The sequence below is a fragment of the Falco peregrinus genome, chromosome 8, assembly GCF_023634155.1.
Source record: "Falco peregrinus isolate bFalPer1 chromosome 8, bFalPer1.pri, whole genome shotgun sequence".
NCBI lineage: Eukaryota > Metazoa > Chordata > Aves > Falconiformes > Falconidae > Falco > Falco peregrinus.
The window spans coordinates 44,057,544-44,080,656 of record NC_073728.1 but is presented as its reverse complement, the minus strand read 5'-3'; the positions used below and the strand labels follow the sequence as shown (position 1 = coordinate 44,080,656).

Sequence of the window (23,113 nt, the reverse complement as noted above, 5' to 3'; positions counted from 1 at the left end):
TAAAAAACACCCTACAATTACAGTGCACATCAGAGGAAAATGGTGCACTCATGTTAATATGCATTTTAATTTTCATACTCAAACAGCATTTTGGTCCAGCAGATACTCAAGCACTACTTCAATGGATATTTTGTTAAATTTAAGGAGTATTGTTTATCTAAAAGAGCTAAACAACACGGCTTCTCAGATTGGGAAAAACACCTTGAGGAAAGGAGGCAAGAAAGTCTTCTGAAGAATCCAGGTATATCTTTATATCTATGGAACTTGTGCTGAAGGGAGGAAAAAAGCCCAAAACCATATACACCCCAACAACCACCAAAACCTTTATGAGTTTAAATGAATATATACTACTTAAGCAAAACATGTCTCAACATCATTTAAAAATTTAAATTCGGTAACATATCTTGTATATTTTTCAAAGCATTCTGTAAACATGGAGACAAAAGCTCATTAAGAATTAAAACCAGCATCTGGTACAAAATAAAATTTAAATGTATCTTTTTGGTAATTCACTTTTTTAAAGACTAGTATTTTACAAAAATAATTCACAATTCAATTCTTTGAAAAAACTTGCACAGTTCTTCCAAAGTTGGGAGGCTTTCCACAAGCCTACTTGTGACTAAACATCCTGTATATTGCGAAGCATCAATGATAAAAATTCAATGTTGTTCAGAGATCTACTTCGCCTAAAATAGATAGCTTAGCCACACATTACGATGACAATTGGCTTGCACTCACATACTTGGCAAACTAACCTCAACAGGAAGCTTCCAGCAACTATTCCTTTCTTGTGTACCTACTACATTTCACTGTCAGAAAGAGCATGAAGGCTACATGCATGTTTGATCAGACCCAATAGAGTATATGAACAAAATATCAGATTATGTTAAACATACTGATTTCGGTTTTTAAAGTGTTTCAGCATACTGCAGTATAAAGTAAATCAGAAACTGAAATGAAGGCTGGTTTGGGGGTTTGCTTCTGATGTCATTTTAAACTAACCAGAAAACATTTACAAATAATTCCTCAATATTATGTGAAACTTTCTAGCAGTAAGATGTGCTTTTTTTGCTATGAAAATTTCAGATGACAAGTAACACAGAGCTAGACAGATCCTCAGCTAAAAGACCACACAGGTGGTTTTGGCTGCTGCACTACAGAACAGTAGTTTCCCACTGCTGCAGTGATTCCTCCCTGAAAGCTGAAACACCACTAACTGCATGACCCAGAGTGCTCCAAATATGCCAGTTTGGAAGCTGAGGGTTATCAGAGTGCACCTTTAGCTCCTCAACACTGTAGTTAATCAAAGCCTCCTACAATAACTGAATGCAAGAAGAATCCATACTCCTAAAGGACTGACTTAAGTAATTTTTGTCAAAACTATGCTGATGGGCTCACATAAGAACACTTTGCAAATATATACTGGGTTTTGTATGTTTAATAGTGAAATTACTCTGTTCCATTCAAGACATTTTCAATACATACATTGAACTCACAAAATAACTGAACAATATTAAAGGTTAAGCCAACATTCGATGCATTTTGAACACCTGAATGCAACAGAGGATAATATAAAACAGGATGAAAGGGCAACAAGATGGAAAAAAAAAACCCCAACACAATCAATGTCAGTTCAAGTACTAATATCTATGTGACCTGCGAGTCTTCCCCAGGCTAGAATTTTAAATGTTGAAGGTATATAGGTAGAGATTCTACACTCAAGTGACCAAATCATTAAGTAAAACATTCCAGTATATTAGACCGCTAACAAAACGCCAACGCACAGACTGTTCCTTAGAACTGAGGCTTGTCCAGGCAGAAGCAGCACAAACTATTCTTCTTTCACATCAACTGCATTGCAGCTTCAGCCTTGCAAGACAATGAGGTACTCATACAACTCCACATTCTCCCAGCTTAGGCACACGCAGATCTCGGGCAAAATTTAAGATCTGATGCTTAAATTCAAGAGCTCTTATTCTAAGAAATACCCATAATACAAAATACATTTTAGAGGCAATAGATGAAAAGCTTTTCAGGCATCCCATTAACCTTTGCACACAACTTAGACTGTACTTCTGTATGACAAATTAATTTCATGTTTATAGTCATGTAAAAAAAAAATAATCTGTCTCCTCCTGAAGTATGAAATATTTAAAACTACGATTCCTTGTGAAGTGAAAAGTAGCATCAGGAAATCTTGCTGCTCAAGATTTCCATACTGGAACAGTGGCAAGTATCCAGAAAAGCTTACATTTTGGCCAGCAGCCCAGTCTTTTCTCCTACTTAGCTCATTGCTGAAGATTAAAACCTGCCTGCACTACTGTTATGTCAAACTCTATAGAAGCAAAGAACTCAACTACAGCAGTAAAACATTAGAAAATGATAGGAAACCTGAACTGTAAGTAAAAAAGAGGGAAAGGGAGAAAACCTAAGATTTCCCATCAGAATCTGCTGGCCCAGAAAACATAGTGGGAGTAGAAATACAATAGAAACCCACACACAAGTAGCATGAAAGAGCAAGTTATTTTCATGGCTGAATGAACTCTGTCAAAGACATTTGAAAACATGTACTTGCTAAACATAATTTAAAATGCACATTTACTACTAATAACAAGTATGGATGCACAGACACATTTGTATTTAAAAAACAAACCCACGGGTCATTTATCAAAGAGGTGCCTCTTAACTTCCCTTTTTGTTTTTATGCCTTTACAGACATAAGGGGTGCTGCCATGGGTTGCCAAGGGACAAGAGGTGTTCAAATTCTCCCTGAATTTGAGACATGAATGACAGCTCCTCAGAACTGTAGCAGATGATTTTCTTTCAGACCCATGATCATGAACCATATATACTTGACTGAAGGAGCTATACAGGAGTTCCCCTCCTATCTTCTCTAAGGTTTTTTTGCCTTCTCCTCTCATATTATTACACTTCACAATGCCATCATCCTCTCTCTTCTCCCTGTGTAACAAAGGTCTTCTTTTCATGTTTCTCCTATTTTCGAAACTCCTTCCTTTTAATTAGTTCAGTAAGCAACTCTTATCACAGAGTTCAAAAATCTTGTCTTAAAACTACTAGTACTTACAAGATTATACAATGGATGATGTAGCTGTCATGCCAATATACTGTTTTAAACAAGCATGAGGCTAGTTATGACCTCATTTAGAACACGGATATACTCACAGAATATTTCAGGTTTGTAAAGCATGGGTAGTAGGTTCATAACGGTATCTACATTTTTCCACTTGAGAGAAGGGAAGCTGTCACTCAAGAACAAGTTTTAAGGGATGTTAAAGAACAGAGCTCCAGCCTATTATCCTACCCTTCTGGAAGGAAAGAGGATCCCACTCCACTCCAAAACCAGCAGCTTCTGCTATAGTCTTGGAGGAACTATGCGTTACTGATACTGTCAACGTATTTATTCCAAGACTTCATAAAGCATCTGCATAAGAAATGCATCTTCTGTGATATTAAACTGAATATAAAAAACATGCATGCATCCCTCCCCTGGGCAGCAGTGCCTCACAGAAGAGCTCAGTAAGACTGAAAGTCTGTCATTAACAATGATCCCCTTTTCCCCTTCTACATTACATACCAGAGAAGCAATTTAGTGTATCAATAACATCAATTTTTATAGTTATATTGATTCTACTCTCACCGATACAAACAAAAGTTCCATGCAAAACAGCGTGCAGCTCTTCAAATGTTTTTGCAAAGGTAACTAAGTTTTTCAGTGCAGTACCACTTTAAAAAAAACGAACACACACATTGGTTTAGATCTCCAAATAACTAAGTATTCAAAACCAACGTGACTCCTCTTTTTATAAAAGGCAAACACTCACCACTTAGAGAAGCCTTAATAAAGGTCCCAAATTTTTAAGAAACATGCCTAAGCAGAAGTGCCCAGTAGTCTACACATCACTTACAGAGCTAGTAAAAGCTTAAGCATAGATGCATTCATGAAGGTAGAAGCATCTTTGTAAGCATGTCCTGGGTGGGAAGCCTGTTCTGTTTCAATGACACAGCCCTCTGAGATCCCTGTGTCATTCAAAGAACTAATTTAAACTACTCCATTAAATAAGCAAAACCCCTATAAAACATTTTAAAATAAGGAAATGACTGAGCTATACTGACAGAAAAATACTTGTTCCAACAAGAAGCATTACTGCTTCTTCTAGTCATACACTGTGGTATATTTATACCGATATACTCACTTGTATAATCATTTCAGTTTGTTTTATGCTTGCATCAGTGTAATCAAAACAGGAAACCCTGAATTCTGACCAAACCTACCTACAACTAATGTACTTTATTCTCAAGTCTGGCAACAACTGAAACCTGTGAACCCAAGACTAACCATTCTAATGTATCCTTTCTTTTACATCAAAATGTTAATGCTATCTAAAAACTAGATCTTACACAAAATTGACCATGCTTAGCAATCTACTTGGAACAAGTTCACAAAATTATTTTCTAAAACTGAAGTACTTAAAGTGTTACACAAATGAGTCTTCTGACCCGTGATGAACATCTCTTTTAGGGTAACTGATCAGTAAAAATGTATTATGCCATATATGACTATTGATTACTTCACTTTATAACAAAATGCAGGAATGTCTATGAAGTCCGAGTAAAGTGTTATCAACTGCATTATGAAAACATGTATTCTAATTACTTCTTGGCAAGTACTACACCAACAATCATCATGGTAGTCTTCATAATGGCAGGCAGAGACCACTTTCACTTCTATAAACAAAAGTTGTAAATAAAAAAGTACCAAGTTCACAGTCAAAGAAATGACACATCGTAAGTTTACTTTCTCAAATCTAGGCATTGAAGATTTAGAATCACTTCCCTTTTTCAGCCTCCCTAAATTTAGTCCATCAGAAAACTGAAAGCTCACTTTTATATACTGAGAAAGCACCACGTTAGGGGGCATTTTGTGCTTTGTTTTTGTTGTTTTGTAACAGCTGTTAAGCTTACCAAGTTTTAAAAGGGGTCAGTTGGTTAAGAAGTTAGCCTTTAGAAAAAAAATAAAATACTAACCCAATAAAGAAGAATAAGCCTTCCTACAACAGTATAACAACATGAAAAATAGGCTTTTTACATCTTAGTCTGGCCTTCCAGAAAATAACTCTAAAGCAGCCACCCGGGTATCCAAAGGTACAGGTAGACAGTGATACAGACAAAGACCCATTCAGGCAGGGAGCAGAAACAGGGAAGACTGCACAAATGAGGCAGCAAACAATTTAGATTTTTCTTTAGTACTAAACAGACTTACTGAAATATTTGGCTAGCTGGTAAAAGGAGCTATAACGGTTGCTCTGTGATTGTAGCCGCCTCTCTAAAGATAACTGACTCCCCATAGGAGATGGATATATAGCCTCAGTTCAGTCATCTATTCAGTGGGGGATCACACAATTTCACCTCTTCCATGATACCCCATTTTTATGCCAACTACTCAGAGTCTGCACTGTTTTTAAACAGGTTGATTTAGGTTATTCTCATAAGTAGCACCATTAATTATTTTTTTTTCTTAGATGGAAATTCAACCAGCTTCCAGCTATGCTGTACTTCACCATTATGAAATGCATTGTAGAGACCTATATAACAGAAAAGGAAAAAGGTAGAAGAAAATAAGACATAGAGCGAAACAAAGGAAATAAATTATTTTAAAGTAAAACATGCACCTTGAAAACCAGAAAAATGCAGACCTAACAGCAGCAAAAGAATATGATTTCAGTCTTTCAAATACAGAGGATTTGAAATGGGATCCAAGGACAACATAAAATCGAAACCAAAGACATGAAGCAACTATTCGGACTTATACTATTAAGATTAATGTCTATTAATCGCATTACTCATTAAGATGCTTACCTATAATTCCACTGTCCTTGCTCTCCAGGGTGGAGCTGGGGCTGCTAATCGTTCCACAGGGACTACCTTTGTTAGCTGCTGTTTTGCGAACACAACTATTGAGAGTTGAGCAGGGACTATCAGTGCTAGGTGATGTAGTGCTGCTTGTGAGGGTGGAACATGGACTCACTCCTTGACTGGCTACTGTACACTGCAATGTGAAGAAAAACTAATGGTTATTGCACAGGAGACAGTCCACTACCATACTGAAAATTACAAACACCAAGGTCAAGTAGAGTAAGAACAAAGCAAAGAGTCCATTTTTCAAGCAAGAATCAAAGGCTTTATCTTGGTTGGGAACCTTAATGACATGCTTTCAGATTATTCTTAAAAAGTGACTTCTGAAGAAAAAAGGGAATTTCACACTTCAGTGGAAGAGTTTCAGTGAGGCAGACTTCCTCTCTTTAAACATTATACTGTTTAAAGAGGGATACCACTCCTCTTCACCCCCAGTATTTATTCTTTTGTTTAAAACCATTAGAACTGCAGTATTACTCACATTCCACTCTCAAAGAAACCCAGACTGATGCACTAAGATTTATGAGGCCTGGAACTAAAAGCGGAGAGAGGAGGGCGAAGAAAGGGAGGTTGGAAGTTACTATGCAGCCTTGGTTAGCAGATCAGATTCACACAGATAGTAGCTGCTTGCTTCTCCCCAATTCCTCTGCCCGCAAATGACAGAAATGACTGTCAAATGGAAGTGAACTTCTCAGGAAAAAAAGCAAACACACACATCCCAAAAGTATACTCCTATTTTAACAAACCACTGACATTTTCCGTTCTCATAAATCACTGAGAACGGAAAGAAAAAAGTTCCTCCTAAATACTAAAATAAGGCAGAGAGAACCTTAGAAGCTATTCACGTTCATAGTAGATTAAATTTAGCTTTCAGAAATGATGAGTCTATTCTTTCTTTTTTTTTTAATTTTAAGAATGCAAGACCAACTTACAGTTTCAAAACAAACACAAAGTTGTTGCAATTACTTTACAATTCTATTACCATATGCCTATTAAAATGGATTGCATTTTGGTAAGTATCAGGTAACTGCCATCGGTAAACAGAGAAAATAACATTAGTCCTCTCTAAAATAGGGTGAACATTAAATACATTATTTTCTGTTATCCTACCATGACTTCATTTTTCTCTTCTATATGAGCAGAAGTTGGAATTCCTTCTCCCAGTAAAAAACCCAATCTTGTCATCAATTCTTGTGCTGCAGGAGAACAGCTTGAGTCTTTATCAGGCTTTGCTTTGGAGTGCAGGGAAAAAAGTTGGTAAAGATTAGTGTCTTATATTTGGAAACTGTTCCAAGAGGTAGAAAAAGTACCATCAAATGCAAATGCGAGTTCTTCTGTCAGCAACGTATCTAATGGAGAAGTTAATGTAATTTAAATTTTTTGTCCATGAGACTTTAAATTGTTGTTGGGTCTTGGAGCCTCTGCATGAGAGCCAACCCACCCTGCCAGTCTAAAAAGAAATGGTTAAGTGCAACCAGTTCATCACTGGACTGTTGATCGATGTGATTATTCTCCAAACAGAAGCAGTAAGCTCAGTGCCATCAAAGCTCAGTGGCAGAATAAAATTCTGTTCCTGCCATTTTTTATAAAATTTTCTGTACTATTAAAAACGTGAAAAGTAGAGGTTAATAATACAGATGCTTTGTAATCCCACAGTTAACACTACAATGGGTATCATACATTTTTGGTGTGCTTGCTATGCAAAGGATGTGACACCAATTCTAAATGTCCCAGCTTTTCTGGTTGCAAAAAGATTTGATTTTATCAGTACAGTGCTTTAAAAACATCTCCTGGTGTCCAACCGATACGACAAGACAAAGTTCAAAACAAAGCAACCTCCTACAAAAGCAGCCATCACTGGTCTGCTCAGGGAAGCGCCTGTTGCTAACACAATCTCACAGACTAGCGTCTGCTGCTATTTTCCTTCTTTGATGCCAACAGTTTGGCATCACCTACCAACCTGTAATGGTCTTTCCTAGCAGAAGCATTTATACGGTATTTATTTCTTTTGTCCACTAATAAAAAAAGGAATAATGTGTAGGCCTTTTCCATCCTCAGGTATAAACAGTCAGTTAAGGAGCATCATCCCACCACTCTCCAAAATAGCCAAGGGGGCAGGGACCCTCAGCTGCAGAACCGCTGGCTGTGGCAGCTGCCACCCAGCTGCAAAATGGGAAAAAAGCAGGAGCACCTGTTCTGCTGCTTCCCAGTCAGCACGGTCTGAGCAAGATGGTCACCTTTAGATTAGGGAGATGAGGACTACAAGCTCTCCCTGTTGGACATAAAACTTTCATACCAGCACTAAGCCAGTCGTGAACATGGAAGCACAAGAGGGACTAGGGTAACATACCAAATTAAGCATACAGGAGAAGATGGTGAAAACAACTACAATGCATTCTATTTTCACCATTATTGGCCTTTTTTCAAAAGAAAACACTGACTTTTAAAACTGTAGCTTCCTTTAAAATTGAAGCAAAAGGAAAACAAAGAATTTTTCAGCTGGAAGCTCATTGGTTACATGCAATGACTTTCATGAGGCCAGTTAAACTGAAGAATTAATCTAGAAATAGAAGGCATATGAAATGTTACAGTGCATACAGTCAAATACCAACAAATGGGTTATTTTGCTTTGACCATGACATTCACTGTCAAAGCCACACTGTTATGCACTAGTCAAATTTAACAAATGTGAAACTTTCCAAGAGTACCAATTAACTCTAGGGATGTAGCTTTTCCCAGCTCTGCCAACACAAGAGCCTACTGTTACTGCCTTTTTATTTAGCAAGCTTTTACAAAATTTCTAAAATGAATCATTGTACTCACTGCAGAGCTACACACTTGGAATCAATTTAAATTAAAAACAAGTTCAGAAAAATTCTAGTAGACCTTTGGCACATGTAGCAGTCAACAACACTCGACGTTTTGCTTGCAGTACATTTGTAGCTCCAAGAATTGAGACAGTTACATAAAGATCACATAATGACAAGCATCCCCTCACCACAAGCATGTTAAATCTGCAAAACATTCTTACAAATAAAGAATTAGATTTCCTTATTATGCAGCCTTCTTTGTATCACTGTCTGAAATGAACAGCTGTTCTACCAAATAAAGTCTCACTGAGCAGACTCTTACCATTTTGACTGGGTTCTCCTTGCTCTGATCCTTTTCTCAGCGGTAGAGACGCCTCACCTGGCACTCTAGGGCTTTCCACATACTTGGGCTTCCTGACTGGACCTGCAATGGGAATGAGCTAAGTGTATCTAATTTTTTCCAGATGGACCGCAAGTTTCATATTCAGAGTGTCTATCCTCTACAATGCAAAAGTAGCAGAGGAATTATTTGTTACATACACAGCTGCTACCATAAAGACTAGTGAGCTGCTGCACTTCCACTCTTGCGAGAAACATATGCTCTCTTTGGGCTTTTTGGAATGCAAAGCCTGCTGGAAAACATAAGTGATCTGTTTGCTGTGACAAACCTGAAAAGTTTGCTGTATATGTAAAGTGACTTTTTCACGTTTAAACTGAGATAACTTTCAATGGGCCTTCTTGGTTCAGAGCTTTTGTTTTCCATTATAGCAGGAAGGATTTTTTGTTATCAGCATCTTTGAAGCTAGGAAAAAGACACCACAGGCAGACAGCTTGCAACAGCAACACACTAAATAATTCAAACCCAAGAAGTTTCATATTACAGTGTACTTTCTCCAAATACTGACATGTGCCCTGGAATGGTGAAGATGAGTTCAAAAAACCCAAAAGAAAACATCAATGGCTACTAATGGTTTCTGCCTTCATTAAACAGCAGCATTCCCAGTTCACCTATACACCAAGTAAAACATGCCACCTTCGGTATTAAGAAGAATTGTGTGTTCACACACACACGCATAATATTCAAAAATTAAACTGACTCACTCTTTGCTCTCACTTTTAGCTTCACGCTTTGGTTTCAGGCTGTGTACGATCCTACTCTTTACGAAATCTGGTTTAGTATCAGCCAGAGGAAATGTTAACTACACAACTTATCTAACAGAAGGGAAAGTGCTGCCTTCTGAAGGTTTACCAGAAAAAGTACACTGGTACTGCTGAATCAGCATCTGCTTGCACAACAAACACAGGGTGAAATTCTGATTTTAATTCAGCAACTGGCAGTACTGGCAGTAGACTGCTACACTGATGCACAATACGTTGCAGAATTGAAACTCCACCATGTATTTATCCACATCCCAAAAAATATGTCAACAGAATTTTCTAAATATATTATATAAATATATATAATATACTTATATATATAGAGACACACAAATAAAGGCATTTGCAACACTGAGTTTTGGAAAAGCATGAACAGGGAAACTTGTGAAGTTACACACTGGAAAGCTAAGATATTTAAATAGCATGGGGAATGGAAACATCATCGTCAGGGTACTGAAAACTCAAACCCAATTTTTTATCCTAGATTGTCATTAAAACAATCCCAATTTCTTGTACTGTGTGTAACAAAGCCACCTGAAACTTTCAAAATTTTAGTGAGCTTGAGGTGTGATAAGTGATTCCAATGGTTCATCCAGAAGAACCTAAATATCAGCTGGAAGTGCCTATAAACACCGTCAGCTGCTGGGTTTAACAAAACACAAACCCAGAGGTACTTCTGTGGGTTTCCCCAGCTCTGGCAACAGACAGGGATTTTCCCCTTTGTCTTTAAATACAACCTCTTGTACCACAGAGCTATGATCCTAGGTTCTCTCTATCATGTAACGTCACCTTAACAGTAGGAAATGTCTTTTTCTCACTTGAAAATGTCCAACATGCTGCAGCCAAATACATTAGGCCACAGTGACAAAGCACAGATGAAAACCATTCTACTGGCAGCGTTCCACTTTTGCATCTTGCCTGTTCTGTGTATTACTCTTATTATTTTATTCATAATAAAAACAAAATCAAGGTCTCAAAAGCAAGCATGCACAACTTAGCACATTTCTCGAAGACCATTTCTCGTGCTACTCCACAGAACCCTGAGCTTAAGTTACAGGGGCACTTTGGGGTTTTTGTTTTTAAATCAGAGAACCTGAAAGCTAGATTCTGTCAAATTCCAACAGGAGAAGCCGAAATGCTGGAACTCAAATGTGGTAGTCTATCTGCACACTTAAGTGCTAGGTTACATTATACATCCTGGGAAAGAAGAAAATGCAACCACAAAGTGGCAGCAATATTTTGAGAACTCAAGAAGTGAATGTTTTTAATCTCTGACCAAATCAGCAAAAAAGGTATAACACCAAATGCACCTCTAATGAACACTCCAAAGGTCTATGGAAAAGGCTGTGATGAATGCCGATGTGGTACTAAATATCAGAGGATCAGACCAGAAAGAAGCAAATAACTTTGCCTTTAAGCTGTTCAAATTCTTAAACCCAGAACTGTCTGAAAAGATTCAGCCACTGGAACTGACTCCCCAGGGAGGTGGTCACAGCACCAAGCCCGTCAGATTTCAAGGAGTGTCTGGATGACACTCTTAGTCGTATGGTTCAGCATTAGGTAGTCCTGCAAGGAGCTGGGAGTTGGACTGGATGATCCCTGTGGGTCCTTTCCAACACAAGATAGTCTAAGAAGGCAGAGAAGGTACTGGAACCTCATACTAAATAAACAGGAGAAAACTCCTTGAATAAAGGTGCTTACCAAGTGCACCTCATTTGTCCCCATCGGACTAAACGAAGCCAGCATAGCCCAAAAATATTAATGTAAGTGTAATTAAACAGCATTTAAACACTACAAATGGAATTTTCAACAGCTGTCAGCAGAGGAAGGATGGCTGTTAGGACTGCCATGCTCTCTGGTGAAACTATTCCAGATCCTGGAATGAGAAGTTTTGCCATAAGTTTTCCTTCCACCCTACCCACTCCAAACTGTCCTTCCAGGAACCCAGGTCCCAGCCCCAGGCTGTCACAGCTATACTTCCTCACATAATCTCAGTGCAACTTTATTCCCCAGCCAGGCTCAGTTTCTCTTACTTCCCTACTCCTCCGAGGAAGCTCTTCTCCCCTTGCTTTCGTACACTACCCCTCTCTTGCTTTCCCAGAACATTTCACTCAGCAGTTCAAGTTTAGTGGAAAAAGACACCGGACCTTCTCACAGCAGGGTCCTGGTCTTCATCAGGAGCATCTAAATAGTACTAAAATTCTTAAGCGCTAACAATTATCAACATTATGCTATACATGCCTTGTTTCCCAGATCCTTCACCTGCCCAAACGTATTACAGTTTCCAAGTCACATGTTTTGTTTACAGTCCAGAATTAAAACTACTTTCAGAAGCCTTTTTTAAAAGCACTTGCCAAACAGAAAGTCCACAGCTACCGCAACTTAAAGTCATACCAATCTTTGGCTTTCAAAAACCATCCCTTTTAGATCCTTTATTTAATCAAATTTACAACAGACTTTAAATCAAAGCAAAATCCCAAGGTCTCGGCCAAATGTCTTCTCTGGTTGGACTGGTTAAGTTTGCACTGACACGCTTGTAAGGAACTGATGCTCTAAAAATCAAGATGTGTTTCCAACTCCACCTTTCATCAAATAGTAAGCCCATACTGAAAGCAGGTGATGAATTCAAGAACTAATTTCTTTTACCTCTCAGTGATAAACTACTGACCAGGCTACCTGATTGGGTTGGGGTTTTTTTTTGTTTGTCCATTTATTCATTTATTTATTTACAAACATAAAACAATACACAGTACACAAACCCAGTAAGCCGACCTACAATACAATGCAGACCATGGATTTTATTATTACGAAATCCTGCAGTTTTCAAGTCATTTCACTTCCTGACGCTGCCCACAGCCAACTAGGGACTGGGTGATGGAGCTCCTTTTGCAAACAGTTTAACTTAGGGCTAAGGAGAACAGAAACAGCAGCAGGCCAGGAAATGCTGCCATCCAGAACCTGAGTCCCAATTACTTCCACGTGCACACTAACTGCAGCCTGCCAGAACTCTGGATCTGAGCACTGACCAGTGCTTCCAAAGGCGGCCAGAGCCAACGCCAGGAAGCTCCAGGAAAAGCAGAGGCACTTGCACATGAACCAAGGGGCAGTTCACAGTACATCTTTGGAGTAAACGTGTCCTCCACGTCACATTCCCTCCTCTGCACTGAGCTGCCTCTTCACCAGGTGAATGAATTCAGCCCTTCCTCCCCTCAGGATGTCTTGGATCAGAAACGATTCCCGAAGAAAGCAGCTGTGCTCAGTGACCCACTGCTGACAATGTCTATTCTTCTCTGCTCTAGGGACCCTGTTCATTGAAGGAAAACAGGACATTTTACAGAGTCCTATGAAGGAACAGTACGGTGACATTTACGTAGCACATCTGTAAAGTAAGGAAAATAACCTACAAGTCCAAGTTTTATCACACTGTATTATACACTCCAAGTATCACTGGTAAATATAAAAAAATTGTGGGCATAGTTTTTAAACTTCCCTGACTTAATCATTACAATCATAGTGGTATACTGACATCGGGTTAGAGAATCACTGACCCCACACAAAACAAATACTAATGAATCCTATGTCCTAATGGTTGATAAGCCCACAGTGTCATTTTACAGGCCTATTAATATGCCCATTTTTCACCAGTGTATCTTCATGAGTTTTGCCTACTACAATCTTAAAGGAATCTTTAAAGAACAATATTTTTGATGGAAGCGCTTAAATATTCATCATGTAGCTTACAAAGATTTCACATAAAACTCAAATTGATATTAAAAGGGTTTTTAAATTACAGTTTATAGTCTTTCAATCCCTTAAGCTTATAAAACGACATATTAGATACTGTTTTGACTAAGAAAACACACATTTCTACAAAGAAAGGAGTGAAAAAATATTTCAGGTATGTATACTTTTATGTAGGAACTACAATATCATGAATGAAGTACCAGATTGAAAAGCTGATTTTACAAATACAACCTCATCTGTTAAAGGATTTGTATAACAAGCTCAGTTCTCTCATTTACTAAGGAAAAGAGGCTCCAAGAGAAAGGGGCTCAGTTACCAAGCCACTAAACAAGATCGTTCCTTCCCACAAAAGCTGACCAGCTTATCAAGTAGAAGCATAAGTCTCACGACACAAAAGAGTTCTAGCAGATAAAAGCTTACTGGTAAAATCCCAAATAACTGTAAAAGTAATTTTTCACTATTTCTGAAGCCAACGTTTGTCAATCATGACCATGCCTCAGCGTCTACAGCTACATATTCTTTTAATATACATGGACAGCTATAACTACAACCACAGATGCTACTGCAGCATTTGACCAGTGATGACTTCTAATTAGTTTTACAATGAGATTTCAAGAAAGTAATGGAGGATACAGCTAGAACCTTTCCTTAAGTTAAATACAGAAAACATAACCAAAGGTAGAGTTTTCAAAACAAAGGTGAATGTCCTATTATACAACAAAAGAAACAACCTTAATAACAACAAAAAAAACCCAGTTTTAAAATAGAATAGCCTATAATGTACTAGAATCAGAGAAAAAAGACCACCAAAAAAATCCCAAACAAACAACAAAATAGGAACAGAGTTTCAGTCCCAGTGGATAACCACCTCACTGTGCTACTGCCTTGCTAAGTGCTACTTTGCCACTGCAGCCCTTCAGGTTTTACTTTCCTCCTCCCAGACCAGTAACAAAGGGAGAAGTACTCACCTACCTCACTTGACAGTGCTGGCAGTTTTTGGATAAAACGGAACTGGCTTGCCAGCTATTCTTAGTACATGGTGTGTTAAGCTGCTCACGGCAAACAACTCCAGCAGGCTGGCTTCCCTCTTCTCTTCCTCCTCACCGCTAGCAGGTAACTTAGGACTGCACTTCAGGCTTTCAACTTCTCTTTCTGGTCTGCAGTCTCCCTCACGGAGTAAACTCCATTCAGAAAGCACTGGAGAGAGACTGCAGGACTGATGCTAACTATACCACGTTGCCCTTGATAAGGCGGTTTTCTTGTCTTCAATTTGGATCTTCAAATAGCAGCCTTCTACTTGGCTCAAAATTCAAGGGCACGCCAAAGTTTTCCGAGACATCCCAGCACTTTGCTCACAAAAGGAAGCATGGGACATTTTGTATGACTGCAAGTGTCATTGCCTAAATATACTGTGGGTTTTTAAATAAACAGTCTCAGATGCTCCATTAAGTCTCTGAAAACTACATTGATTTCTTGCTCATTTTCATGAACACTTCAAGGCTGATGACCGCTTTTAAAGACAAGTTGCAATGCTTTCCATTTCAGCCTCAGGCTCCCCAGGGTAACGCACTGCCCCATCACACTGCAACCAACCCAAAAAAGTGACCTGCTACATCACAGGCCTCCAACCATCGTGCCCCAGGTATGAGCCGGTTCTACAAGAGCACTGAGACATTCCATTATTGGACCTACCTGTTCTTTCAGATTTGCACCTTAAAAGTGCTATATGGTAATACGGCGATAACCTAATTCCTTAGCTAAGAAACACTGGGCAGGAAATGCAATTCATATATGAACATATGCTTGTATCCCTGCCTACGGACTATGAGCCTAAAAGACCGCTTAGCTACCAACCACCGCCAGGGGGGGCTCTTCCAACGCGAGTTCATAACAAAAACCCGGGGCGCGGGCCCTGGTGAAACCAGCTAAAAATACATTCCCTTGCAACAAAATCGCATTCTTTAAGGAGACAGTCGTCCAAATCTGCCATTTGTGAGCAGAAGTATAATTAGATGTAGCAAAGCTGAACAACAACAAGCAACCATTCTAGAACAACCAGAACAAGCTGTAGCAGTCATGTAAAATCAGATGAGAAAGGAAGTACCTTCCTTCAGGATGTATTTTTTAACACTTGCACTTCAGGCTGTGCAGGAGACCCCTGACTGAATTTTCTTCATCACAAAGTAACATGGAAGTGACTTACAGTACTTGCAAATCTGATAAACACTGCGATTAACTAGGAAGATTTGTAAATTTATTTTCATGCACTAATCTAAAATAGAACACGTGAATTAATCCATGGATGAAAAAGGACCCATTTAAATGTGATCTTTATCTGCACAGTGGAAGCTCTTTCCCAAAAGTGTAAGATGGCTGATAAAGGTTCATCTGGGACAGTGTTTTATCGGCAGCAAACAGCAGAGAAGTAGCTAAGGGAAAACATACTTCCCTGGTAGACTTTTCCTGACTTGTGTTAAGTGACTTATTGTTTCCTGAATCAGAAGTGGTCACTTTCTGTTTAAAAGTTCTAGATGGATCTTCCTTCCAAGAATTCATCCCAACCCTTCTTTAACAGTCTGCACCATCCACACATTAACTCAACATGGCATGAAATAGCAATCATACTGTCTCCTTTCCCCACAAATTGTCTTTCTTCCAGGCAGAAAAATACCAGTCAAATCTATCAAGGTAATTTGTCTTCAGAGCCATTCCACACCTTTACTCATTCCTGCAGCCCTTCTCTAGGGCTTTCCTAGCTCTAGAGTAATTTTTAAAGTTGGTATCACTAGAGCTACACCAGTATCTTCCTGTGGTAGATGAACTACAGATTTAACATATTTAATTTTACAATTCCCTAACAATACTTTTTTTAAAAATGATCTATTGCTTTCCAAGTAATTTTTAATGCTTTTTTGACTGCAGAAGAGCTAGTTTTATTGTAACTACAATAATTGTAGATTATTGTAACTTCTGCACGTCCTTCCTAATCCTCTGAACTGGCTTTCCCTCCCTCAGCATTAAATGAATCTCTATCTGCACTGGTACTGGGGATTGCATGTGCAAGACCTTGCACTTGGATAGCTTATTGCAAGCAAGAGGAGCTGCTTCCCAGTGTTCTCAAGATCAGTGCACAAAACTGAAGCCTTAGGTGAAACCAGTTCTCTTACCCAGTCTAGCCTCAAGTGTCAGGTATGCTGATTAATTTACTAAAAGTTTTAATTTAAGTGTAATTTAAAAACTAACTAAAAGTTCTGTTGCACAGTTATGGAAGACTCAGCAGTCATCTTTGGCATTCACTGACGTCTTTAAAAGCAAAGCTGCTTCCTTCCTCTGTTCAAGCATGACTGTATCAATAATTTAAGTCTGTAAACTTTTAATTCAAGGGCAGCAGCATCCTTCATTCACACCTTAAATTTCAACAACCAATTTTTTTGAAAGTCCTTTATAAATCAGCATTTTAATTCTTTTATTTGGCCCTCCTAAATCAGAGTACAACCATTACCCCTTTAAGAACCTGAACATTGGTTTAGTTTCACACCTGTACGATTACCAATCCAAGCAATGTTCATTCTAGCTTTATAGTAGAAGAAACTCAACTTACTGTGACAGTTTTTCATTTACTGCTCCCACTCCCCTCCCCCAAGTTGTCCTGCTGACAACTTTTTCCTTGTTCTGTTTGTTTCTGCTCTTTTATCCACCTCTTCCTCAATGAACTGTTCCATTAAGGAAGCTTTTGACTCCAAATGAACTAGTTGCTTTAGTTCTGTGATAATTTTACGTACCTTAGAAATTTAAGATATAGTTTGTCTCTTCCCTCCTTTTATATTTAGAGTTGAGGACTGAACTGGGGCCAGAAACACTGGTACTCTTCCAAGCTCTACTCAAAGAAAAAGCTCCCCTACCTCCTATGCAAATAATCAAAACACAGTGTCACTCACAGTAAATTGTGTTAACGGGATTGCGCAGCTTTCTGTGTTCCAGCAAAGTTTGCCTTGCTCTCCCATGGTTTTGCCTGCCCAATTGTTACAAGGTTCTAGTGGCTGACCTAGCTGCAGATGGATGAGCAGAAAAGCAGCTATGACCACACATGTGCTGCAGCAAAGATGCCCCTCTCAGCTGTGTACATTTGTCATCATGCCTGTCCATCGTGACAGGAACAACAGAACAGCTAACAGTGCCAGCATACTGGTCTCAGCATACAGGACTGATCAGCTCAGGCTCAAGCCTGAGCCCCTACCAGGAGAGAGAGGAAACGAGAAGTGGTATGCCAGAGATCAGGACAGCAGTTTCAAAGAGACACCAAAACCAGAAAGTCCTGTGCTGGTCCAGGGGGTCCTCAGGCTAGCAATTTCCAAATTATTTCAAACAGATGCCTCCAACTTGCTAAACATTAAGGTATCTACGTGATTTTCTGAGAGACATGAGTCCCAGCCTGAGAAGTGGTAATTACATTATTCATGGAACAAATATGCCTACGATGGAACAAAATTCCCTTAGTCTAAAGGGACACAATGAAAACACCACACTCCCCACAGTACCTCTGTGGCTAATCCATACTGGTAAAAGCATTCTACTCTGAGTCATCTGAAGTAGAAAACTACAGAGGTATACAACACTGACAGAGAAAATAGTTTCAAGCATAACATCCTTTTCCTACCATTGCATTTTTAATTTAAAAAAAACCACAAAAAACTAAAAAAAAAAATCCTGAAGCAACCTAGAAAGTAAAATAACCTTTCAGATTAGCAAATGTTCACATGAATACGCCCGACAAGAAGGAGGGGGGGCTGTACTTTTCCATTATTTTAAATTATAAATTAAACAATTTGTCTGGATTTATACACTGCTTCAATGTAATTTTACAAACTGGCCTTATATTTTGTTTGTTGTTGTTGCTGTTTTTCATATGGTACTACTGCTAAATGATACATTAAACTACCAAAATTTACTAACATGTTCAAAATGTTTGCAATACCTTTTGCTTAACAAAATACAGTGAAAGAATTTGCTTTCTTTCAAGCACCATCTATCTATGAGTGTGCAAGTTTCTAAACAGATAGGAAATTCAGTAAAAAACATACGTCCATCATTAACTAAATCACTTTTGGTGAAACTAAAATGCTGTTTTTTCAACAGTTTTAGGTGATGGATAACCAGATTGTGAGTGGATGAAGCAATTATAGAAGGAAAAATTTTGCTCAAGTCCTACTCAAAATGCTGACGCATTTTAAAGGAAGGACAACGTACAGAAATACTTGCTGGTCAGGCAGTAGTGAAGCCAAGCAAAGAGGGAAAATTATATCAAAAAACAAAACCAGAAATTCCCTTCTGAAGGGGGTAATCTGAAAATTAACACCCACTTGGAAATATGAAGAAAGGGCAACGAAAGCAAAAGCAGTACGAGAAACTTGTCACATAATTTACACTGATGATTTTTTTGTTCTAGACATCACGAACAAGAGTAATTCCATGGAGGAGTCTGAATGTCTGTACTAGTTACACCAAAAATGTAAAATATTTTACAGTGCATTTCTTACTGCAGAATGTTCTTCCATGCATTACAATTATTTAACCAGGAAAAGATATTTTTATTCACTGATCATATAATCATAATTAAGTAGCTATTTTTAAATCAGCAAATACACATGCAGGACTAGATAAATGTAAGGTAGAGTTACAGACAAATTTGCTAGAAAAGTAGAAATATATGAGTATGAAGCCTTCAAATACAGATGTTTTCATTAGTACAACTAACTAATGGCTAACTACAACTTTTGTTTTTTTAATTCATAACTCTGAAACATACTGTCAGGAAGATCTGACTTTTTAATTTACTAACCAAAATTTTTAACTAAAACTACTCAGACTCAATTAACAGTTATGAAAAAGTCTTCATTAAAACCTGGGTAGCATTTAGTGAATATACTCTTTAATCATTACCACTGAGTATACACGCAGTACACTGCTTCAGTCTAGTAGACACTAAATAGAATTTTACTTCAAGGAAATAAGTTATGCAAGATATCTATAGATATATTTCATATAGATATGTATATATGACCATCAACATGCCTGGGATAAATGAACAGAACCACAAAACAGAAACAAAGGTAGAATCAATGAATACATGTCAAGGGACATCTCCTCTATTCTATTACAGTTCCAAAGACTTCAAACCTATTAACAATCTGATTTACATTGCAAAATATGTTTCTAAGTAGCTGCTTTGTCTTAACAGGACTGAAATTAGAATTTTGTTCTACCACTCGTTAGATAACTTAATCACTACATCTTAACTTCAGAATACTCTCCATGCAATCCTTTCTTATTTCATTCACCATAACCTGTAAAATCTTTAATTCACTATTTATAAGCTACTAAAACAAAGTGCTTTGAAATCAGTACATTAGTATAGTGTCTTTTTTTATTACTCCTGCCCCAGATGCTAGACAGGTAATTTATATTAAAACATCTTCCATCATCTATTTTTTGTTCAAAGTCAAAGCAATAGCACAGATGTTTCCGTGAGCATCCTATCAGCTGGTTACAGATTTGTACAAATTAATGATACATAAATGTCAATGCATTCACAGCACTTCATAATCTTAAATTTTTTTCTTTGACTATATATCACAGTGGAATGACTTTGAAGTCATCACGACCATGGCTTTTCATTCAAAATTTACTGTTACACATTCTTTGCAGGAGAAACTGTGAGCAGCCTATACTCTGCTGATAAAAACGTGTGTGACTAAACTAATCATGGAATAGGAAGGCTGGTAAGATACTATCTCAAATGTACCTAGAATACAGTTAAGTTTTCCCAACAGTAAAAAAACCTAAAGGTTAGACCCTGACCTTCACTTCAGTCTTTGGCAGAAATCCCATTTTCTTCTCCATTACAAGGACTTTAAAAGATACAGTGAAGTTGTTTAGCACACAAATCACTTGTAGTAAGGGACAAAACAAAATACCATTCTGTGGCTCAAAATTTTTACATGAACTGTCAAAACCAATCTGAAATTATTTAAAGATGAAGTGAGATTATTATTTTCAAGTTTTGAAAGGAAAAAATAAATACTGATAGGCAACTGAAACCAAGAACACCTTTTACAAATTGTATTTACTATCCTGTGGCAATTCTTTGAGCAACATTTTTCTTTAACTTTATGTAAAATGGGTCATTAATGAAGACATCTCTCAGTGCTGACAAAAACCAACTTTCAACACTCTTTGTTGCTAGACCTCATAAACTTTACAACTAAGAACCTCAAAACTGTTGAGTGTTCCCACAAGCAATAGTAATATGGACAATTTCACTTGACGCTCAAACTTTGACCTGAATGAACCCAAGTGATGCTAGTGTGCTGGAATGATTTACATGTACAGAATGCTGATAAAAAGGGAACCAGATGGAGCACCTTATTTAGCAAAGCTCACACATAAGTACATGGTCATTACTAAGGACACAACCAGTGAAAATTAACAGGTTTCCTGTCACAACTTCAGCAGCAATTTATCTATTAATACATTTATGTATGTAGATACAAGTAAAATAAATTAATTGTAAAAGCCACAAACAACATTCACTCTTATACAGTCACTAACGTACACATAGACAAAGGTTTTTGCAGCTGTCTTCCACCTAACTGATATACTTATCACAAATAACCAGTTTTAAACATATTCTGACATTTCAATATAGGTATTTGCAATACATATTAAAATAATTCTTTGCCATATGAAATAATATATTCTATTTAACCACCAATCACCTTTTTTCCCCAGGAATATGCAAAAAGCATTCACTGCTCTTGTTCTTTCTGCAAAAGATTTAAGATGATTGTATTTGTTACTTTATATAAAAGTGTATCAAAAAACGAGTTAAAGGGCTATAAGATTTTCGTTGTCTGTCAGTTTCATTTTACCTGGAGACTTTTTATTTGATCTCGACTGCATCAGATAGGACTGGCGTGGCAGCAGAGGTGAAGATGGCAGCGACATTGAGACTCCTTTAGCCAAGTTCATTCTATAAGTGTCCTCAGAGACTGGCTGATTGCCAATGGGAAAATCTGCATTGTGGCCAGATGTTGCTATAACCTGCGCAGCATTCTCTGGACAGGAGTCGCCTGCTAAAAATACAGTGTTGTTATCCATTTTGCGATATACCAAAATAAAATGCAAGTATTTAACGCAGAAAAACATATTTGCCAGCAACAATTCAGCATGACTCATCTTACCATGCACCCCCCACTGCAGAATCCAGATAACCACTAGAATAAATACACAAGTAAACAAGATTTTAGTTTACTGTAATAGAGACAGCAAGGGGGAAGTAAAACCCCATTTTCAACAAAATACTTTTCAGATTTCATTCTTGGAGGTAAAATCAAGTTCCCTATGAAGATAGAAGCATTTTTACAGCTCAAAACATATTTTAGGATCACTGTGATATCCTGAAAGTCAAGAACATCTGACAATATTGTTTACTGAACTAGTTAAAGGAGGAATTTCGTTGGGTTACCACTTCCACTCAAGTGAAAGGTAGATCACTAAAAGGTAAAGGTACACTAAGAGATGGCTGGTATAAGTTTTGTTTCTTCTGTTTTAAAACCAAGAGGTCCAGTGATTTACACTTGTTATGAACAAGCTATTGGTTCACAGCATACTAAGTGGGACAACAAAAGCAGGACATACACTCAAAACAGAGAAATTTCTTGCTGTTGCAGGAAATGCTATTTCAGCTAAATCAAGAATATATTTTCGAAACAACAGAATAACACATTGCTCACAATAATGATTCAAAGACAGCAGAAATACATGCTGAAAGCTTTTCCTAGACAGATGACAAACAGAGCTGAAAAACAAAGGTTAACAACTAACTACAGCTTTTTTTTTAATATTCAGATTACAGCACTGCTCAATAATTTACATGAACTACTGCTGAAATTCAATTGGTATGACCAAAGATAAAAAACAGCAAAGCAAAACTGATGCAAAGAGGAAAGAGAATGCCAGAACATTTTATTAGACAAGCCCATGTGCAACAAGCAGCATGATTTGAAGTACTGGCACCCAAAGCACAACTAGAAGAAAAGGTAAACAAAGGAGAAGTAATATCTTTTCAAATGTGAATCCCTCATACCAGGTTTATTTTCTTATAGTCAAGACTTTAGATAAACATGGCTCTACAAGATCTGCATTTCTTATTCATTCTGTTGTCATTCAATTGTTGCCTTTAATTTTAACAGCTCTTCTCCACTACAGGCAGCATTAACTTCCACACTTGTCAGAAGGAAAAAACCAAACCAAACCTAATGTTCTGAGAAAAGTAAAAACATTTTTGTCAATTTCACTATCACTCTCTTTTTTTAGAAGTATGCATGGAAGATAAGAAAACCAAACATGCCTGAAGATTAAAGTCTAACTCCCTATTTCCAAAGCTGCACGTATTTAAGATAATTTGG

The 23,113-nt window shown here is 37.7% G+C and overlaps 1 protein-coding gene across 5 annotated transcripts in view; it reads right to left on the bottom strand.

Moving 5' to 3' along the window:
• TANC1 (tetratricopeptide repeat, ankyrin repeat and coiled-coil containing 1) overlaps nt 1-23,113 on the bottom strand; it is a 95,998-nt gene that overhangs the window by 35,167 nt on the left and 37,718 nt on the right. For 3 of the 5 annotated variants that reach the window (XM_055812870.1, XM_055812874.1, XM_055812876.1), the window contains 4 exons: nt 21,575-21,778; nt 9,067-9,168; nt 7,045-7,166; nt 5,878-6,067 (listed from right to left, as the gene is read on the bottom strand). In XM_055812870.1, the coding sequence (XP_055668845.1) occupies nt 5,878-6,067; nt 7,045-7,166; nt 9,067-9,168; nt 21,575-21,778 (618 nt within the window). The remainder of the gene's footprint in view (nt 1-5,877; nt 6,068-7,044; nt 7,167-9,066; nt 9,169-21,574; nt 21,779-23,113) is intronic. The other 2 variants (XM_055812871.1, XM_055812875.1) reach the window with 1 other exon arrangement.